The 23,288-nt window shown below is 37.2% G+C and overlaps 1 protein-coding gene across 9 annotated transcripts in view; it reads right to left on the bottom strand.

The window, feature by feature from the left end:
• The window catches only part of NFIA (nuclear factor I A), a 761,934-nt gene that overhangs the window by 188,288 nt on the left and 550,358 nt on the right, over positions 1-23,288 (bottom strand). For 5 of the 9 annotated variants that reach the window (XM_053693636.1, XM_053693638.1, XM_053693635.1 and 2 more), the window contains one exon: positions 1,867-1,995. The exons of the other annotated variants lie outside the window; for them this stretch is intronic. In XM_053693636.1, coding sequence (XP_053549611.1) covers positions 1,867-1,995 — 129 coding nt within the window. The remainder of the gene's footprint in view (positions 1-1,866; positions 1,996-23,288) is intronic. 9 annotated transcript variants of the gene reach the window in all.

Here is a 23,288-nt window from a genome sequence, read left to right as displayed (position 1 = left end):
AGATCATTTAAAAATAAAGTAAAAAAACACATGGGGATTTGCTTGGCGATGGTACAATAAAAAATCCCTAATAAAGTTTATTTTCCAGCAGACAAGTTCCCCTCTTAAAAAAAAAAGAAATGCATTTTGTTTATTTAGTCAGGTGATCACTGTGGTAACAGTAAACACCTTGCAAGAAAAAAAAGTGATTTTATTTCTGTACTGCACAATGCGGCCTTTCTAATCTATATTATTATCCCAACAAACTGTATTGGCCCCTAGTTCACCATTGATGACAACTTAGTAAAGTGATCACAGTAACAGCAGCGGTCACTGGGCCATAAATACATTTTTTTTACAGTTTTTGCTGCACCTATCTCACATGCCATGAATTATAAATATAATAATGGTTTATTGTGAGTCTGCTGAAAAAAACAATATGTAATTTGTATGGGTCACTCACTGACATTTGACTTACAATAGGGTTTAAATGTAGGCTGCAAAAAAAGCTCAAAATTGGCTCAGCACTGGGGGGTAAAAAGGCTTAGCAGCGAAAGGGTTAAATAGTCAATGTAACATTTGAACCTCTCTAAGCAACACAATTAATTAAATCTTGGCATAACACTATCCCTTATGAAAGATGTAATTCATATTAGTGGTTTTCTTTGCAATGTGCTGACTATCTTGTGGCCCTTCTCAAACCCACAAAATAAAATATTATTGATTCATATCACATGTGTTTAACACGCTATTAATGATGAGAGCCATGGAAAGGAAAATAAGATTCATATTAATCCTGTTTAAAGACTCACAGAGCCAAGAAAATATGTTTGGCGAGCTAAATTTTGTAACACAAGAATATGTTTATGGTTAAAATTCTTATTTCTAAATGAAAACAATAGATCAATAAAATATAAAGCAAATACAACACTGAACTTATTTAAAGGGACAATAAGTAAAAAATACATTTATCATCAGTTTATTTGATGATGTATAATGAAAAAAAATGCAATTTAATTGTTTATTTTGCCTGTGCATCCTGTAACTAATCTAAAAATTGAGAATGTTCCACTTCCCTCCAGAGACTGAAATACATTCATTAGAATGCAGACCCTTGACACTTCAGCATGCTGCACAGTGATTGCTTAATATGTGCAATAGTTCATTTCTAGCCAGCCACAACAAAAGTGAAAATAAAAAAAACAACACTCAAGAGGCCTTTTTAAGTGGTGTGTCCCTAGGATGCAAAAGAGAGACATTTGTTGTAACAAAATTAGCATTTGAAATGCTTTTTAAACGTGTATTTTGAATGCAGATCCTTGCAATGCATAGATTTAGCTTTGATACATACACAACAAAAATGCCTTTAATGTCCCTTTAAGGAAAATCCCAGCTTCCCTCTCAGGCAAGACGTATTCATCACACCTCACATGATATTTCTTCCCATCTCTTTACAGTATCTGAATGGTATCACTATGAATAAGCGTCATGTACTGCCTCGCTCGTATGTCACACAATATGGCGCTGCTTTACATATAAAACATAGTGGCCAATAAACTCTCATTTAAAACAATTTCAACACACATTAATATATACAACAACAAAAAACACATTTATTATTCTAAACAAACTGCCTACAAACAGTTTTAGTTCAGTACAAACCCCTATATAATACTATTTTTTTAAAAGAAAAACTGTACAGAATTGGCTTAAATTCTACTTTACAAAAAACAAAAACTGGTAAAAGATAAAAAAAGAAATTTGATTTTTTTTTTGTTAGCATGGAGTCTTGCGACTTATGGAATCTATCCGCTGTAGTACACACATATACTGGAGAACGGTACTTTACGCTGATAAAGGAGAGGGGCTCTGTAGGTTACGCCTCACCTCTGGGTCCTGTTATGACAGGTCGATGGTGTTGTGTGAATGCCGTTCCCAGGGAAGTGGTCTGCGAAGGAGAGGGACTGCTGAAACCAGACTTCTCTGACTTCTTTAATGTAGTAGGCGATGGAATTCCTGGCAAGAATGATTGATAAGCGCAATTTAATAACGCTACGACATGGAACCACAGCCTATGCATTGTGAAAGTGGGTGCACAAGCAGATTCTGTGATACTCAACCAGCAGGTCCTCCTAGGTTATCTTGAAGAGCACCAAGGGCTCAGACAGAAGCACTATGTAGACTGGCTATACAGAAGAGGACACGACAAAAGACAATAGCGCCATGGGACGTCTATACTTCATTACTGCAAATCAGATGGGTTTACATTCCAAATAAGCCGCTAAATAAAATACTCCAGGGCAGTAAAGTCAAAATTAAACTTCATTTGATTGGATATAACACAACATTTTACACAGCTTCCCATTTTACTACTTTTATCAATTTTGTGTAGTTATCTTGGTATCCTTTGTTAAAGAGTAATGCTAGTTGAGCTCAGGAGTGTCTTTAGCCATTGGGAAGCAGTGCTTGCAACAAGGCTTATAGCAATGTTATACATTGTTGCAAACACTGCTGCAGTAGAATGGCAGACGCATGCACACTCCTAAGCTCATTTCAGCATACATAGCTTTACTCTTCAACAAAGGGTACCATAAGAACAAAGCACATTTGAAAACAGAAGGGTTTTTTGGCTCCCAAAAAGGGTTATTAAAAAATGCATGATATGTTTTCATTTACATTAATTCTACTGTGCTGTATAAGCCTTTTCTTTTCAGGTATGTCAAGGCTTTTCCCTCTTCCCCAATGGGAGATGTGCCTACCAGCCACTGGGCAATGAATACGTAGGTATGCATTGTGCATTTCCTGCTACAGTTACATTTTAAAAGGGTTATATTTTAGATTTTTATGGGGAAAATGCATGAATGTTTCACTGTTGTTCTTTCATATGCATGAGAGAAACATTTTGAGTACTATTTTTAAGTATTACAGCAAATAAAGTCACTTTCACTATCTAATTAAATCGTTTAGGGATTATACATGCTGGGCCCTGATCACAGCACACAGGCTGTCATTTATAACTTCGCTCTGGGACTTTGAAGCAATTTGCTAAAAACTGACAGCATGAGGATTATTTTAAATGATATATTATAAAGACTTACAATTGGAGCGACTTTTAAGACTATAGTGAGTGTGGCAGGAGGATCTCAACGGTTGTAACTTAAATTCAAAATCTCCTCCCCTTCCTTGCCCACCTTGGCTTTTGCAGCTCTGTGACCTTTATGGGCATTACTGCCCCTGGCTGATTTTTACCCAGGGCCTCTGCCTTAAATGAGTTGTCTAGGAATGAGCTATATCTGTCTGGGCTGGCGCCTACATACAATCTTACGGTATACATGACTGGCAGTTATACTTTAGTCATTGCTGTGGTCATCGAGAAATGGACCTGGTTCTGGATGACTTTTTATACAAGTTCCATCATTTAAAACTCGTAGTAGGTCCAATAAATAATGCCACAATGCAATTACGTGGCAACTAACTTGTGGAAATTAAAATAATGTAATGGGTACCATTATAACAAATATTTTAATTACATTAAACAAAGTGAGATCCATGTTCCCGACCTCACTACTGTCAAATAGGATATGAAAGGGCCATTATAGTAAATACAAATGACATGCTCTAATCCATTACAGCATGTCATTTGAAGACTATTGACCCTAAACTACTGTGTGTTTAACCCCTGCAGAAGGGTTAAACACACGGTAGAAATACTGCTTGGGATTCGCAGAGCACTGCTGGTCTAGAGCAGAAAACGCCACTGAACCAAACAGTAGCACTAGTCGCAGAATTCAGATGTGTGACTAGCGCTGCTGATTGGATAAGCTGTATTTTTTACTTAGGACCAGCAATGCTCTTTGAGACCCGAGCGGTATTTCTACTGGGGTTAAACACAGTAGCCTGGGGTCGATACACTTAAGATTACATGATCTAAAGGATTAGATCATGTCATGTTTTATTATTTTTTACTAGAATGGCTCTTTGAGCTCAATTAGAATATTTTTCCAGCAGAAGTATATAAGTCTAATTAAGGATGCCAGGCGTACCTTGCGTACGTATAAGGCTATGCTGATTGATAAACACTTTCAGAGAATGTAATGGATTTCTAATTATTTTACGGTTTCATATTTCTAATATTAGCCTGATTGGAAAAGTATGCCATAAAATGTGTTTTTTGCTCTGGTTAATGCCTGATACTATAATCCTCTCTGGGGAGTTAATCTAATAAGGGGCCGAATTATCAAGCTCCGAATGGAGCTTGTTGCCTCTGTTTCCGTGCGAGTCTTCAGGATCGCCGGAAACAGTCGTTAAGAAGCAGTGATCTAAAGACTGCTGCTCCATAACTTGTCCGCCTGCTCTGAGGCTGTGAACATCTATCTGCCCGATCCAATACGATCGGGCTGATTGATTAGCCGCAAATCTGCAGGGGGCGGCATTGCACAAGCAGTTTACTAGAAATGCTTGTGCAAGGAAAAATGCCAACAGCGTCGGCATTTATCGATGTGCGGCGGACATTATACGCTACATCGTATCATGTCCGTCCAAACTTTAATAAAGCGGCCCCTAAGTCTCATCATTACTGCAAGAATTATTATTATTATCGGTTATTTGTAGAGTGCCAGCAGATTCTGCAGCGCTAATGTAGAAAGGCAAATTTTAGCTTGAGAGCTGTTTATGTTGTGGGTGTAAAGCAGAGATATTTACATTACAGAATAAGGTCTAAAGGTAAGTCTCTAAGATTTTGTGTGATTTCTCTTCATGCTGGCGAATTTCTGATGATTGGGCCCTTAGTAAGGAGCATGTTTCATTTCTCATAATAATCTGAATTAAATTTCTAAACTTAAAGAAAAACATATTTGACATGCTCCTAGGAAGTAAAAAAATTAAGTTTAGTAACCATGTAATAAGAATAAAAGACTTTGATTATAGAAAGATACACAATTATTTGAAACCAAACTTTAAGAACTGGGGCCTTTATTAAACCAAGGTTGAGTATCACAGAACTGAGCAGCAAACAAATAATAAAATATTGGAAGCAGAGGTAATACATTAGCAAATTGTTTATTGTCAGTTTTCACCGGCCCTTCACATTGCTAAAACAAAACAAAAGAAAATATTGTCTAAAGGACTTTGTTTTGTCCTGGTGCGTTTCAGGGAATCTTTTTTTTATTAAATATTCTCTAGTTACTTATTATTTCAGTTTGGCTACTTATTATTTCAGATTGGCTACCTAGAAGTATGATCTATTATTTATGTGAAACTCTCAATGTTTGGAACAAAAGATACAAGATTCTCATTTGTAAAAAACTGGCCAAAATATGAGAAAAATGAACCAGTGTGTAATATCAGTGAGTATAATGTTATTACAGGAAGAGGCAGCGGTGTGTGTAATATCAGTGAGTATAATGTTATTACAGGAAGAGGCAGCGGTGTGTGTAATATCAGTGAGTATAATGTTATTACAGGAAGAGGCAGCGGTGTGTATAATATCAGTGAGTATAATGTTATTACAGGAAGAGGCATCGGTGTGTAATATCAGTGAGTATAATGTTATTACAGGAAGAGACAGCGGTGTGTGTAATATCAGTGAGTATAATGTTATTACAAGAAGAGGCAGCGGTGTGTAATATCAGTGAGTATAATGTTATTACAGGAAGAGGCAGCGGTGTGTGTAATATCAGTGAGTATAATGTTATTACAGGAAGAGGCATCGGTGTGTAATATCAGTGAGTATAATGTTATTACAGGAAGAGGCAGCGGTGTGTGTAATATCAGTGAGTATAATGTTATTACAGGAAGAGGCAGCGGTGTGTATAATATCAGTGAGTATAATGTTATTACAAGAAGAGGCAGCGGTGTGTAATATCAGTGAGTATAATGTTATTACAGGAAGAGGCAGCGGTGTGTGTAATATCAGTGAGTATAATGTTATTACAGGAAGAGGCAGCGGTGTGTAATATCAGTGAGTATAATGTTATTATAGGAAGAGGCAGCGGTGTGTGTAATATCAGTGAGTATAATGTTATTACAGGAAGAGGCAGCGGTGTGTATAATATCAGTGAGTATAATGTTATTACAGGAAGAGGCAGCGGTGTGTATAATATCAGTGAGTATAATGTTATTACAGGAAGAGGCAGCGGTGTGTGTAATATCAGTGAGTATAATGTTATTACAGGAAGAGGCAGCGGTGTGTATAATATCAGTGAGTATAATGTTATTACAGGAAGAGGCAGCGGTGTGTGTAATATCAGTGAGTATAATGTTATTACAGGAAGAGACAGCGGTGTGTGTAATATCAGTGAGTATAATGTTATTACAGGAAGAGGCAGCGGTGTGTAATATCAGTGAGTATAATGTTATTACAGGAAGAGGCAGCGGTGTGTAATATCAGTGAGTATAATGTTATTACAGGAAGAGGCAGCGGTGTGTAATATCAGTGAGTATAATGTTATTACAGGGAGAGGCAGCGGTGTGTATAATATCAGTGAGTAGAATGTTATTACAGGAAGAGGCAGCGGTGTGTATAATATCAGTGAGTATAATGTTATTACAGGAAGAGGCAGCGGTGTGTGTAATATCAGTGAGTATAATATTATTACAGGAAGAGGCAGCGGTGTGTAATATCAGTGAGTATAATGTTATTACAGGAAGAGGCAGCGGTGTATAATATCAGTGAGTATAATGTTATTACAGGAAGAGGCAGCGGTGTGTGTAATATCAGTGAGTATAATGTTATTACAGGAAGAGGCAGCGGTGTGTGTAATATCAGTGAGTATAATGTTATTACAGGAAGAGGCAGCGGTGTATAATATCAGTGAGTATAATGTTATTACAGGAAGAGGCAGCGGTGTGTATAATATCAGTGAGTATAATGTTATTACAGGAAGAGGCAGCGGTGTGTATAATATCAGTGAGTATAATGTTATTACAGGAAGAGGCAGCGGTGTGTAATATCAGTGAGTATTATGTTATTACAGGAAGAGGCAGCGGTGTATAATATCAGTGAGTATAATGTTATTACAAGAAGAGGCAGCGGTGTGTGTAATATCAGTGAGTATAATGTTATTACAGGAAGAGGCAGCGGTGTGTGTAATATCAGTGAGTATAATGTTATTACAGGAAGAGGCAGCGGTGTGTGTAATATCAGTGAGTATAATGTTATTACAGGAAGAGGCAGCGGTGTGTGTAATATCAGTGAGTATAATGTTATTACAGGAAGAGGCAGGTGTGTATAATATCAGTGAGTATAATGTTATTACAGGAAGAGGCAGCGGTGTGTGTAATATCAGTGAGTATAATGTTATTACAGGAAGAGGCAGCGGTGTATAATATCAGTAAGTATAATGTTATTACAGGAAGAGGCAGCGGTGTATAATATCAGTGAGTATAATGTTATTACAGGCAGAGGCAGCGGTGTGTATAATATCAGTGAGTATAATGTTATTACAGGAAGAGGCAGCGGTGTGTATAATATCAGTGAGAATAATGTTATTACAGGAAGAGGCAGCGGTGTGTATAATATCAGTGAGTATAATGTTATTACAGGAAGAGGCAGCGGTGTGTATAATATCAGTGAGTATAATGTTATTACAGGAAGAGGCAGCGGTGTGTGTAATATCAGTGAGTATAATGTTATTACAGGAAGAGGCAGCGGTGTGTATAATATCAGTGAGTATAATGTTATTACAGGAAGAGGCAGCGGTGTGTATAATATCAGTGAGTATAATGTTATTACAGGAAGAGGCAGCGGTGTATAATATCAGTGAGTATAATGTTATTACAGGAAGAGGCAGCGGTGTGTGTAATATCAGTGAGTATAATGTTATTACAGGAAGAGGCAGCGGTGTGTATAATATCAGTGAGTATAATGTTATTACAGGAAGAGGCAGCGGTGTGTGTAATATCAGTGAGTATAATGTTATTACAGGAAGAGGCAGCGGTGTGTATAATATCAGTGAGTATAATGTTATTACAGGAAGAGGCAGCGGTGTATAATATCAGTGAGTATAATGTTATTACAGGAAGAGGCAGCGGTGTGTATAATATCAGTGAGTATAATGTTATTACAGGAAGAGGCAGCGGTGTGTAATATCAGTGAGTATAATGTTATTACAGGAAGAGGCAGCGGTGTGTAATATCAGTGAGTATAATGTTATTACAGGAAGAGGCAGCGGTGTATAATATCAGTGAGTATAATGTTATTACAGGAAGAGGCAGCGGTGTGTATAATATCAGTGAGTATAATGTTATTACAAGAAGAGGCAGCGGTGTGTGTAATATCAGTGAGTATAATGTTATTACAGGAAGAGGTAGCGGTGTGTATAATATCAGTGAGTATAATGTTATTACAGGAAGAGGAAGCGGTGTGTAATATCAGTGAGTATAATGTTATTACAGGAAGAGGCAGCGGTGTGTATAATATCAGTGAGTATAATGTTATTACAGGAAGAGGCAGTGGTGTGTATAATATCAGTGAGTATAATGTTATTACAGGAAGAGGCAGCGGTGTGTAATATCAGTGAGTATAATGTTATTACAGGAAGAGGCAGTGGTGTGTGTAATATCAGTGAGTATAATGTTATTACAGGAAGAGGCAGCGGTGTGTAATATCAGTGAGTATAATGTTATTACAGGAAGAGGCAGCGGTGTGTGTAATATCAGTGAGTATAATGTTATTACAGGAAGAGGCAGCGGTGTGTATAATATCAGTGAGTATAATGTTATTACAGGAAGAGGCAGCGGTGTATAATATCAGTGAGTATAATGTTATTACAGGAAGAGGCAGCGGTGTATAATATCAGTGAGTATAATGTTATTACAGGAAGAGGCAGCGGTGTATAATATCAGTGAGTATAATGTTATTACAGGAAGAGGCAGCGGTGTGTATAATATCAGTGAGTATAATGTTATTACAAGAAGAGGCAGCGGTGTATAATATCAGTGAGTATAATGTTATTACAGGAAGAGGCAGCGGTGTGTGTAATATCAGTGAGTATAATGTTATTACAGGAAGAGGCAGCGGTGTGTAATATCAGTGAGTATAATGTTATTACAGGAAGAGGCAGCGGTGTGTAATATCAGTGAGTATAATGTTATTACAGGAAGAGGCAGCGGGTGTGTAATATCAGTGAGTATAATGTTATTACAGGAAGAGGCAGCGGTGTGTATAATATCAGTGAGTATAATGTTATTACAGGAAGAGGCAGCGGTGTGTATAATATCAGTGAGTATAATGTTATTACAGGAAGAGGCAGCGGTGTGTGTAATATCAGTGAGTATAATGTTATAACAGGAAGAGGCAGCGGTGTGTGTAATATCAGTGAGTATAATGTTATTACAGGAAGAGGCAGCGGTGTGTGTAATATCAGTGAGTATAATGTTATTACAGGAAGAGGCAGCGGTGTGTGTAATATCAGTGAGTATAATGTTATTACAGGAAGAGGCAGCGGTGTGTGTAATATCAGTGAGTATAATGTTATTACAGGAAGAGGCAGCGGTGTGTATAATATCAGTGAGTATAATGTTATTACAGGAAGAGGCAGCGGTGTGTAATATCAGTGAGTATAATGTTATTACAGGAAGAGGCAGCGGTGTGTATAATATCAGTGAGTATAATGTTATTACAGGAAGAGGCAGCGGTGTATAATATCAGTGAGTATAATGTTATTACAGGAAGAGGCAGCGGTGTGTAATATCAGTGAGTATAATGTTATTACAGGAAGAGGCAGCGGTGTATAATATCAGTGAGTATAATGTTATTACAAGAAGAGGCAGCGGTGTTTAATATCAGTGAGTATAATGTTATTACAGGAAGAGGCAGCGGTGTGTGTAATATCAGTGAGTATAATGTTATTACAGGAAGAGGCAGCGGTGTGTAATATCAGTGAGTATAATGTTATTACAGGAAGAGGAAGCGGTGTGTAATATCAGTGAGTATAATGTTATTACAGGAAGAGGCAGCGGTGTGTAATATCAGTGAGTATAATGTTATTACAGGAAGAGGCAGCGGTGTATAATATCAGTGAGTATAATGTTATTACAGGAAGAGGCAGCGGTGTGTAATATCAGTGAGTATAATGTTATTACAGGAAGAGGCAGCGGTGTGTAATATCAGTGAGTATAATGTTATTACAGGAAGAGGCAGCGGTGTGTGTAATATCAGTGAGTATAATGTTATTACAGGAAGAGGCAGCGGTGTGTAATATCAGTGAGTATAATGTTATTACAGGAAGAGGCAGCGGTGTGTGTAATATCAGTGAGTATAATGTTATTACAGGAAGAGGTAGCGGTGTATAATATCAGTGAGTATAATGTTATTACAGGAAGAGGCAGCGGTGTATAATATCAGTGAGTATAATGTTATTACAGGAAGAGGCAGCGGTGTGTAATATCAGTGAGTATAATGTTATTACAGGAAGAGGCAGCGGTGTGTGTAATATCAGTGAGTATAATGTTATTACAGGAAGAGGTAGCGGTGTGTATAATATCAGTGAGTATAATGTTATTACAGGAAGAGGCAGCAGTGTGTGTAATATCAGTGAGTATAATGTTATTACAGGAAGAGGCAGCGGTGTGTATAATATCAGTGAGTATAATGTTATTACAGGAAGAGGCAGCGGTGTGTATAATATCAGTGAGTATAATGTTATTACAAGAAGAGGCAGCGGTGTGTGTAATATCAGTGAGTATAATGTTATTACAGGAAGAGGCAGTGGTGTGTAATATCAGTGAGTATAATGTTATTACAGGAAGAGGCAGCGGTGTGTGTAATATCAGTGAGTATAATGTTATTACAGGAAGAGGCAGCGGTGTGTAATATCAGTGAGTATAATGTTATTACAGGAAGAGGCAGCGGTGTGTAATATCAGTGAGTATAATGTTATTACAGGAAGAGGCAGCGGTGTGTGTAATATCAGTGAGTATAATGTTATTACAAGAAGAGGCAGCGGTGTGTATAATATCAGTGAGTATAATGTTATTACAGGAAGAGGCAGCGGTGTGTGTAATATCAGTGAGTATAATGTTATTACAGGAAGAGGCAGCTGTGTTTAATATCAGTGAGTATAATGTTATTACAGGAAGAGGCAGCGGTGTGTTTAATATCAGTGAGTATAATGTTATTACAGGAAGAGGCAGCGGTGTGTAATATCAGTGAGTATAATGTTATTACAGGAAGAGGCAGCGGTGTGTATAATATCAGTGAGTATAATGTTATTACAGGAAGAGGCAGCGGTGTGTAATATCAGTGAGTATAATGTTATTACAGGAAGAGGCAGCGGTGTGTATAATATCAGTGAGTATAATGTTATTACAGGAAGAGGCAGCGGTGTATAATATCAGTGAGTATAATGTTATTACAGGAAGAGGCAGCGGTGTGTAATATCAGTGAGTATAATGTTATTACAGGAAGAGGCAGCGGTGTGTATAATATCAGTGAGTATAATGTTATTACAAGAAGAGGCAGCGGTGTTTAATATCAGTGAGTATAATGTTATTACAGGAAGAGGCAGCGGTGTGTGTAATATCAGTGAGTATAATGTTATTACAGGAAGAGGCAGCGGTGTGTAATATCAGTGAGTATAATGTTATTACAGGAAGAGGAAGCGGTGTGTAATATCAGTGAGTATAATGTTATTACAGGAAGAGGCAGCGGTGTGTAATATCAGTGAGTATAATGTTATTACAGGAAGAGGCAGCGGTGTATAATATCAGTGAGTATAATGTTATTACAGGAAGAGGCAGCGGTGTGTATAATATCAGTGAGTATAATGTTATTACAGGAAGAGGCAGCGGTGTGTAATATCAGTGAGTATAATGTTATTACAGGAAGAGGGCAGCGGTGTGTGTAATATCAGTGAGTATAATGTTATTACAGGAAGAGGCAGCGGTGTGTAATATCAGTGAGTATAATGTTATTACAGGAAGAGGCAGCGGTGTGTGTAATATCAGTGAGTATAATGTTATTACAGGAAGAGGTAGCGGTGTATAATATCAGTGAGTATAATGTTATTACAGGAAGAGGCAGCGGTGTATAATATCAGTGAGTATAATGTTATTACAGGAAGAGGCAGCGGTGTGTAATATCAGTGAGTATAATGTTATTACAGGAAGAGGCAGCGGTGTGTGTAATATCAGTGAGTATAATGTTATTACAGGAAGAGGTAGCGGTGTGTATAATATCAGTGAGTATAATGTTATTACAGGAAGAGGCAGCAGTGTTTGTAATATCAGTGAGTATAATGTTATTACAGGAAGAGGCAGCGGTGTGTATAATATCAGTGAGTATAATGTTATTACAGGAAGAGGCAGCGGTGTGTGTAATATCAGTGAGTATAATGTTATTACAGGAAGAGGCAGTGGTGTGTAATATCAGTGAGTATAATGTTATACAGAAGAGGCAGCGGTGTGTGTAATATCAGTGAGTATAATGTTATTACAGGAAGAGGCAGCGGTGTGTAATATCAGTGAGTATAATGTTATTACAGGAAGAGGCAGCGGTGTGTGTAATATCAGTGAGTATAATGTTATTACAGGAAGAGGCAGAGGTGTGTGTAATATCAGTGAGTATAATGTTATTACAAGAAGAGGCAGCGGTGTGTATAATATCAGTGAGTATAATGTTATTACAGGAAGAGGCAGCGGTGTGTGTAATATCAGTGAGTATAATGTTATTACAGGAAGAGGCAGCTGTGTTTAATATCAGTGAGTATAATGTTATTACAGGAAGAGGCAGCGGTGTTTAATATCAGTGAGTATAATGTTATTACAGGAAGAGGCAGAGGTGTGTAATATCAGTGAGTATAATGTTATTACAGGAAGAGGCAGCGGTGTGTATAATATCAGTGAGTATAATGTTATTACAGGAAGAGGCAGCAGTGTGTAATATCAGTGAGTATAATGTTATTACAGGAAGAGGCAGCGGTGTGTGTAATATCAGTGAGTATAATGTTATTACAGGAAGAGGCAGCGGTGTGTATAATATCAGTGAGTATAATGTTATTACAGGAAGAGGCAGCGGTGTATAATATCAGTGAGTATAATGTTATTACAGGAAGAGGCAGCGGTGTGTGTAATATCAGTGAGTATAATGTTATTACAGGAAGAGGCAGCGGTGTGTAATATCAGTGAGTATAATGTTATTACAGGAAGAGGCAGCGGTGTGTGTAATATCAGTGAGTATAATGTTATTACAGGAAGAGGCAGCGGTGTGTGTAATATCAGTGAGTATAATGTTATTACAGGAAGAGGCAGCGGTGTATAATATCAGTGAGTATAATGTTATTACAGGAAGAGGCAGCGGTGTGTGTAATATCAGTGAGTATAATGTTATTACAGGAAGAGGCAGCGGTGTGTATAATATCAGTGAGTATAATGTTATTACAGGAAGAGGCAGCGGTGTGTAATATCAGTGAGTATAATGTTATTACAGGAAGAGGCAGCGTGTGTGTAATATCAGTGAGTATAATGTTATTACAGGAAGAGGCAGCGGTGTGTATAATATCAGTGAGTATAATGTTATTACAGGAAGAGGCAGCGGTGTGTATAATATCAGTGAGTATAATGTTATTACAGGAAGAGGCAGCGGTGTGTGTAATATCAGTGAGTATAATGTTATTACAGGAAGAGGCAGCGGTGTGTGTAATATCAGTGAGTATAATGTTATTACAGGAAGAGGCAGCGGTGTGTGTAATATCAGTGAGTATAATGTTATAACAGGAAGAGGCAGCGGTGTGTGTAATATCAGTGAGTATAATGTTATTACAGGAAGAGGCAGCAGTGTGTAATATCAGTGAGTATAATGTTATTACAGGAAGAGGCAGCGGTGTATAATATCAGTGAGTATAATGTTATTACAGGAAGAGGCAGCGGTGTGTGTAATATCAGTGAGTATAGAATGTTATTACAGGAAGAGGCAGCGGTGTGTGTAATATCAGTGAGTATAATGTTATTACAGGAAGAAGGCAGCGGTGTGTATAATATCAGTGAGTATAATGTTATTACAGGAAGAGGCAGGCGGTGTGTGTAATATCAGTGAGTATAATGTTATTACAGGAAGAGGGCAGCGGTGTGTAATATCAGTGAGTATAATGTTATTACAGGAAGAGGCAGCGGTGTGTGTAATATCAGTGAGTATAATGTTATTACAGGAAGAGGCAGCGGTGTGTATAATATCAGTGAGTATAATGTTATTACAGGAAGAGGCAGCGGTGTGTGTAATATCAGTGAGTATAATGTTATTACAGGAAGAGGCAGCGGTGTGTATAATATCAGTGAGTATAATGTTATTACAGGAAGAGGCAGCGGTGTGTAATATCAGTGAGTATAATGTTATTACAGGAAGAGGCAGCGGTGTGTATAATATCAGTGAGTATAATGTTATTACAGGAAGAGGCAGCGGTGTTTAATATCAGTGAGTATAATGTTATTACAAGAAGAGGCAGCGGTGTGTATAATATCAGTGAGTATAATGTTATTACAGGAAGAGGCAGCGGTGTATAATATCAGTGAGTATAATGTTATTACAGGAAGAGGCAGCGGTGTGTATAATATCAGTGAGTATAATGTTATTACAGGAAGAGGTAGCGGTGTGTATAATATCAGTGAGTATAATGTTATTACAGGAAGAGGCAGCGGTGTGTAATATCAGTGAGTATAATGTTATTACAGGAAGAGGCAGCGGTGTATAATATCAGTGAGTATAATGTTATTACAGGAAGAGGCAGCGGTGTGTATAATATCAGTGAGTATAATGTTATTACAGGAAGAGGCAGCGGTGTGTAATATCAGTGAGTATAATGTTATTACAGGAAGAGGCAGCGGTGTGTATAATATCAGTGAGTATAATGTTATTACAGGAAGAGGCAGCGGTGTGTGTTATATCAGTGAGTATAATGTTATTACAGGAAGAGGCAGCGGTGTGTGTAATATCAGTGAGTATAATGTTATTACAGGAAGAGGCAGCGGTGTATAATATCAGTGAGTATAATGTTATTACAGGAAGAGGCAGCGGTGTGTGTAATATCAGTGAGTATAATGTTATTACAGGAAGAGGCAGCGGTGTGTGTAATATCAGTGAGTATAATGTTATTACAGGAAGAGGCAGCGGTGTGTGTAATATCAGTGAGTATAATGTTATTACAGGAAGAGGCAGCGGTGTGTGTAATATCAGTGAGTATAATGTTATTACAGGAAGAGGCAGCGGTGTGTGTAATATCAGTGAGTATAATGTTATTACAGGAAGAGGCAGCGGTGTATAATATCAGTGAGTATAATGTTATTACAGGAAGAGGCAGCGGTGTGTGTAATATCAGTGAGTATAATGTTATTACAGGAAGAGGCAGCGGTGTGTGTAATATCAGTGAGTATAATGTTATTACAGGAAGAGGCAGCGGTGTGTATAATATCAGTGAGTATAATGTTATTACAGGAAGAGGCAGCGGTGTGTAATATCAGTGAGTATAATGTTATTACAGGAAGAGGCAGCGGTGTGTGTAATATCAGTGAGTATAATGTTATTACAGGAAGAGGCAGCGGTGTGTATAATATCAGTGAGTATAATGTTATTACAGGAAGAGGCAGCGGTGTGTAATATCAGTGAGTATAATGTTATTACAGGAAGAGGTAGCGGTGTGTAATATCAGTGAGTATAATGTTATTACAGGAAGAGGCAGCGGTGTGTGTAATATCAGTGAGTATAATGTTATTACAGGAAGAGGCAGCGGTGTGTATAATATCAGTGAGTATAATGTTATTACAGGAAGAGGCAGCGGTGTATATAATATCAGTGAGTATAATGTTATTACAGGAAGAGGCAGCGGTGTGTATAATATCAGTGAGTATAATGTTATTACAGGAAGAGGCAGCGGTGTGTATAATATCAGTGAGTATAATGTTATTACAGGAAGAGGCAGCGGTGTGTAATATCAGTGAGTATAATGTTATTACAGGAAGAGGCAGCGGTGTGTGTAATATCAGTGAGTATAATGTTATTACAGGAAGAGGCAGCGGTGTATAATATCAGTGAGTATAATGTTATTACAAGAAGAGGCAGCGGTGTATAATATCAGTGAGTATAATGTTATTATGCTCTATGTATAACATAAATGGGCATACTATTATTGTACACATAACTGCCTCTTCTTGTAGTAATATAATGGGAACCAGTATTATAAGAAAGGTTGGCTATTTACACTTGTTTGTAATTCCACAAAAAGTAATTTCCAGTGCGCTGGTTTATATGTTACTGCCAAAATGTGATATACTTTGTTTATCTGCAATTTCTCTTCGTACTTGAAAACATTTGTCCTGTAGCTTTCACAGTTACATTTATAATATATGTCTATAAAAACTGACAATAAACAGACTGATCACTAGAATGATTATTTTCCCTTTAGGATGAAGAAGAAAAGATACCAGGTTAGTAAGTGCAAAGCAATTAGTATTATATTCAGAAATCAGAAAGCATTACATGTTTATTATCGTACAGTGCCCAGGAATTAATACTTAATTTACGCTTAAAGAGTTAGTAAGATAAAAAATACAGTGAACATGCAAACGAAAATAAAAAATGACCATACTCATGAGTTACAACATAGGCATGGTTGGGGAAATTGCATCTGATGTCACAGTTAATGCTTTTTAAAAGTTGATTTAAAAATGACACTACATAGTAAATGTGTTTCTTAATACATATTGTGGCACTACATAGGGAAAATGGTATTTTAAGATCTATATTTAGTATTTAATTTTGGCTTTTATATCTGAACTAAATAAATTACCACAAAGCAGCATCAGGTGATGCTATGATATGCTTTAAGAAACTAGATGGGGCGGAGCCTCAAATATTGCATTTATTGGTCAATTTATCTACATACAGCTGAGTACACTTTACATTGATTATGTCTGTTAGATTTATTTTTGGCTTCCTTATCCATTCTCTGTAGTAGAGTGGAGCTTTGATTGATGTGTAGAGAAAACATGGGTGAAAAAGATTTTTTGGTCACAATAACATCTGAATGTCAGGAGTTTAATTAATAAGGGGTAGCCAAACTGAGATTTTAAGGGGCCCTTAAAGTGTGTTACATCCACTGAAGGTAAAAAAAAACATTTTGTTTAAGACAAAAAAAAGCATAATGTTTGTTTTTAAAGGGCAAAAATTTATTTGTACGTCCCTTAAAATTTGGCTTGTTTTATTTAAGAAATTTTATGAGGCTTTATTAATAAACTTGTGTGCATCACTGTGCATAAATAATATGGCTTTGAAAGAGCTAGCTTACAAACACAGTTCAGGTATTTTTTTGTTTGGACATATATGCAGTTTATTTATTTATGTATTTTTTTCAGTGTTATTTTTGAATGTTACAGTTCCCTGAAAGGAAGATGTCTCAGTGAGGATGTAAAACTCTTTCACCGAGAGTTATGATTTCCAAGCTATCACTAAACTTTGGGTTAGGACAATTTAAATTGCATTAGCTAGAGATACAATTAAATCATCTGGTTAAAAATTTAAAGTTGCACTTTAGCCAAAAAACTGAAATACATATTTTTACAGTACACATATAAGTAAAAATGCTTCTAATAAAATATATTGATGATAAATATGGAGCATACGTTTGTATGCCGTGTGCTCCTGCACCCAGTCTCCTGCTTGGAGCAGTATCAGTGTCTAAAGAGGCGCAGTCTATTAAAACAAACACAGGTGGCATAGAGATGTATGCTTGGTCCCATGTAAAACCTATGACTAAAAACTGGTCATTTTTATTAGAAGCATTTTGGCTATTACATATGTGTTGCAAAAAACAAACAAACACTTGAAATGCACGGAAGTTAGAAATATTGCACATTACAGTGTTTCCAAGCAATGTTCGTGTTGCTCAGGAAGTGTTTTCTCTCAGCCTGTTACTGATAATTAGTATTTTCACTTGATGAAAATTCCTTGAGGGCTCCAATAAATAAGCAATAATGTTTTAACAATGTCTACAAAGGAAATTAACGGCAAGTTCAAATGCTTGCACAGTATTGTTACAGACCTCACTTCTACTGTGTAAAACATTAAGTGGACATCAGGGTTTGGCATTGCTTGATGTGACATATAGAGCTGATGGTCATTCCAATACATGCACAAACGCAAGAGCTATGATTATGTCAGAGAAGCTTGATGTTGCAGAAGTTATTGTGTTTACAGTGGGTTCCATGGCTAGACTTGCCAGTCTGCACTTCCCAAACCTCCATCTTATCTTATCCCTATGACACATTAGTGTACCATATACTCTATCTTATCCCTATGACATATTAGTGTACCATATACTCTATCTTATCCCTATGACACATTAGTGTACCATATACTCTATCTTATCCCTATGACATATTAGTGTACCATATACTCTAGCCTAACCCTATGACATATTAGTGTACCATATACTCCATCTTATCCCTATGACATTTTAGTGTACCATATACTCCATCTTATCCCTATGACATATTAGTGTACCATATACTCCATCTTATCCCTATGACATATTAGTGTACCATATAATCCAGCTAATCCCTATGACATATTAGTGTACCATATACTCCATGTTATCCCTATGACATATTAGTGTACCATATACTCCAGCTAATCCCTATGACATATTAGTGTACCATATACTCCAGCTAATCCTTATGACATATTAGTGTACCATATACTCCAGCTACTCCCTATGACATAGTAGTGTACCATATACTCCAGCCTATCCCTATGACATATTAGTGTACCATATACTCCAGCTACTCCGTATGACATATTAGTGTACCATATACTCCAGTTAATCCCTATGACATATTAGTGTACCATATACTACAGCTAATCCCTATGAGATATTAGTATACTACATACTACAGCTAATCCCTATGACATATTAGTGTACCGTATACTCCAGCTAATCCCTATGACATATTAGTGTACCAAATACTCCAGCTAATCCCTATGACATATTAGTGTACCATATACTCCAGCTAATCCCTATGACATATTAGTGTACCGTATACTACAGCTAATCCCTATGACATATTAGTGTACCGTATACTCCAGCTAATCCCTATGACATATTAGTGTACCATATACTCCAGCTAATCCCTATGACATATTAGTGTACCATATACTCCAGCTAATACCTATGACATATTAGTGTATCATATACTACAGCTAATCCCTATGACATATTAGTGTATCATATACTCCAGCCTATCCCTATGACATATTAGTGTACCATATACTCCAGCTAATCCCTATGACATATTGGTGTACCATATACTCCAGCTAATCCCTATGATATATTGGTGTACCATATACTCCAGCTAATCCCTATGACATATTGGTGTACCATATACTCCAGCTAATCCCTATGACATATTAGTATACTATATACTACAGCTAATCCCTATGACATATTAGTGTACCGTATACTACAGCTAATCCCTATGACATATTAGTGTACCATATACTCCAGCTAATCCCTATGACATATTGGTGTACCATATACTACAGCTAATCCCTATGACATATTGGTGTACCATATACTCCAGCTAATCCCTATGACATATTAGTGTACCATATACTCCAGCTAATCCCTATGACATATTAGTATACTATATACTACAGCTAATCCCTATGACATATTAGTGTACCATATACTACAGCTAATCCCTATGACATATTAGTGTACCATATACTACAGCTAATCCATATGACATATTAGTATACTATATACTACAGCTAATCCCTATGACATATTAGTGTACCGTATACTACAGCTAATCCCTATGACATATTAGAGTACCATATACTCCAGCTAATCCCTATGACATATTAGTGTATAATATACTACAGCTAATCCCTATGACATATTAGTGTACCATATACTCCAGCCTATCCCTATGACATATTAGTGTACCATATACTCCAGCTAATCCCTATGATATATTGGTGTACCATATACTCCAGCTAATCCCTATGATATATTGGTGTACCATATACTCCAGCTAATCCCTATGATATATTGGTGTACCATATACTCCAGCTAATCCCTATGATATATTAGTGTACCATATACTCCAGCTAATCCCTATGACATATTAGTGTACCATATACTCCAGCCTATCCCTATGACATATTGGTGTATCATATACTCCAGCTAATCCCTATGACATATTAGTGTACCATATACTCCAGCTAATCCCTATGACATATTTGTGTACCATATACTCCAGCTAATCCCTATGACATATTGGTGTACCATATAATCCAGCTAATCCCTATGATATATTGGTGTACCATATACTCCAGCTAATCCCTATGACAAATTAGTGTACCATATACAAACTGTTAAGCAAATTAGTCTATTTTAATAATAACAAACGCAAAATGCAAATAAATAAAAAAATCCCAATAATAAGCATTTTAATAATAAACTGTAGCGGCACCAATAGAAACATCTGTTGCACCATTATGACCACTCTTGCCACATATATACACACAATTTACACATATACACACAATTTACACACATATACACATATATATACACACAATTTACACATATACACACAATTTACACACATATACACATATATACACACATATACACACATATACACACAATTTACACACATATAAACATATATACACACAATTTACACACATATACACATATATACACACATATACACACAATTTACACACATATACACACAATTTACACACATATAAACATATATACACACATATACACATATATACACACATATACACACAATTTACACACATATACACATATATACACACATATACACATATACACACACAATTTACAAAGTCATTTCCCTGTATGTACACAGATATATACAGATATCCTGAAGCTACAGCTCCTATACAGTAATTGGATTTTGAGGATTGTTCTACATATATCTGTATATACATTTCATATTTCGCTTATCAAAAACAAAAAAACAACGTGTGGCCAATTCCTCAGTATTCTGTCTGGTTTGTAAGTTTTATAACGATTTGGCAACACCTGCCTAAGTAAATAAAATATGTCAGACTCATTCACTTCACCATTAGTGGCACACCTAAAATGCTACAGCTACTCATTCTGCCCCAAGAGTCATCTTTAAAAAGGGACGATGTACGCTAATATTTTCTCCTCTTTAAAGGTATACTAAACCCATTTTTCTTTGATGATTCAGATATAGCAGCAATTTTAGGCAACTTTACTCCTATTATTCATTTTTCTTTGTTCTCTTGCTATCTTTATTTGAAAAAGCAGGAATCTAAGCTAAGGAGCCGGACCATTTTTGGTTCAGAACCTGGATAGCGCTTGCTGATTGGTGGGTACATGTAGTCACCAATCAGCAAGTGGAACCCAGGTACTGAACCAAAAATGGGCCGGCTCCTCAGCTTAGATTCCTGCTTTTTCAAATAAAGATAGCAAAGGAACGAAGAAAAATTGATAATAGGGAGTAGATTTAATAAGCAGCGGATGCTGCTATCTACGCCCATAGTTTCCAGCTTGCCTTAACTTCTCCCCCACCTTTTAGGTAGCGGACTGCAATCATCATGATCCCATCTAGCGGCCGATTGGCCGTAAATGTGCAGGGGGGGCATTGCACAAGCATTTCACTAGACATGCTTGTGTAATGTTAAATGCTGACAGCGTATGATGTCGGCATTTAGCGATGTCGGGCCGGCATGATTCGCTACAGCAAATCATGTCCGTCCGGTCTTTAATAAGTTGCCCCTAGGAGTAAATGAGAAAGTTGCTTAAAATTGCTGCTCTATCTGAATCATGAAAGAAAAAATGTGGGTTTATTACCCCTTTAATGCATTTCCAATTATCTATTTTACCTACTGATGTGAATTCAATTGTTTACAAATGTATTCTTCACCTTTATTTTTTTTTGATTTGCAACAGCTTTTGCCTATTGTATTTCTACCTATACTGCACATTTCTGAGCTTAAGTTCTGGTCACAAAAAAAATGTTCTCTCTAAGTATTGGCTTTTGAGTAAACAGTAATAAAGAAGATACAGAAGACAATGTGCAAATAATTAAACAGATAAGATAATTCTCTCCCTAAAAGGATGATTGACATGCCATCTCTCATACAATAGGTAGCGTGAGAGCAGTGGGAAGGATGATTGACATGCCATCTCTCATACAATAGGTAGCGTGAGAGCAGTGGGAAGGATGATTGACATGCTATCTCTCATACAATAGGTAGCGTGAGAGCAGTGGGAAGGATGATTGACATGCCATCTCTCACACAATAGGTAGCGTGAGAGCAGTGGGAAGGATGATTGACATGCTATCTCTCATACAATAGGTAGCGTGAGAGCAGTGGGAAGGATGATTGACATGCTATCTCTCATACAATAGGTAGCGTGAGAGCAGTGGGAAGGATGATTGACATGCCATCTCTCATACAATAGGTAGTGTGAGAGCAGTGGGAAGGATGATTGACATGCCATCTCTCATACAATAGGTAGTGTGAGAGCAGTGGGAAGGATGATTGACATGCCATCTCTCATACAATAGGTAGCGTGAGAGCAGTGGGAAGGATGATTGACATGCCATCTCTCATACAATAGGTAGCGTGAGAGCAGTGGGAAGGATGATTGACATGCTATCTCTCATACAATAGGTAGCGTGAGAGCAGTGGGAAGGATGATTGACATGCCATCTCTCACACAATAGGTAGCGTGAGAGCAGTGGGAAGGATGATTGACATGCTATCTCTCATACAATAGGTAGCGTGAGAGCAGTGGGAAGGATGATTGACATGCTATCTCTCATACAATAGGTAGCGTGAGAGCAGTGGGAAGGATGATTGACATGCCATCTCTCATACAATAGGTAGTGTGAGAGCAGTGGGAAGGATGATTGACATGCCATCTCTCATACAATAGGTAGTGTGAGAGCAGTGGGAAGGATGATTGACATGCCATCTCTCACACAATAGGTAGCGTGAGAGCAGTGGGAAGGATGATTGACATGCTATCTCTCATACAATAGGTAGCGTGAGAGCAGTGGGAAGGATGATTGACATGCCATCTCTCATACAATAGGTAGTGTGAGAGCAGTGGGAAGGATGATTGACATGCCATCTCTCACACAATAGGTAGCGTGAGAGCAGTGGGAAGGATGATTGACATGCCATCTCTCATACAATAGGTAGTGTGAGAGCAGTGGGAAGGATGATTGACATGCCATCTCTCACACAATAGGTAGCGTGAGAGCAGTGGGAAGGATGATTGACATGCTATCTCTCATACAAT

The sequence above is a fragment of the Bombina bombina genome, chromosome 10 (genome assembly GCF_027579735.1).
Source record: "Bombina bombina isolate aBomBom1 chromosome 10, aBomBom1.pri, whole genome shotgun sequence".
NCBI classification, from domain to species: Eukaryota; Metazoa; Chordata; class Amphibia; order Anura; family Bombinatoridae; genus Bombina; species Bombina bombina.
The sequence above is the reverse complement of the archived record's forward strand: the minus strand, read 5'-3'. Positions and strand labels throughout refer to the sequence as shown.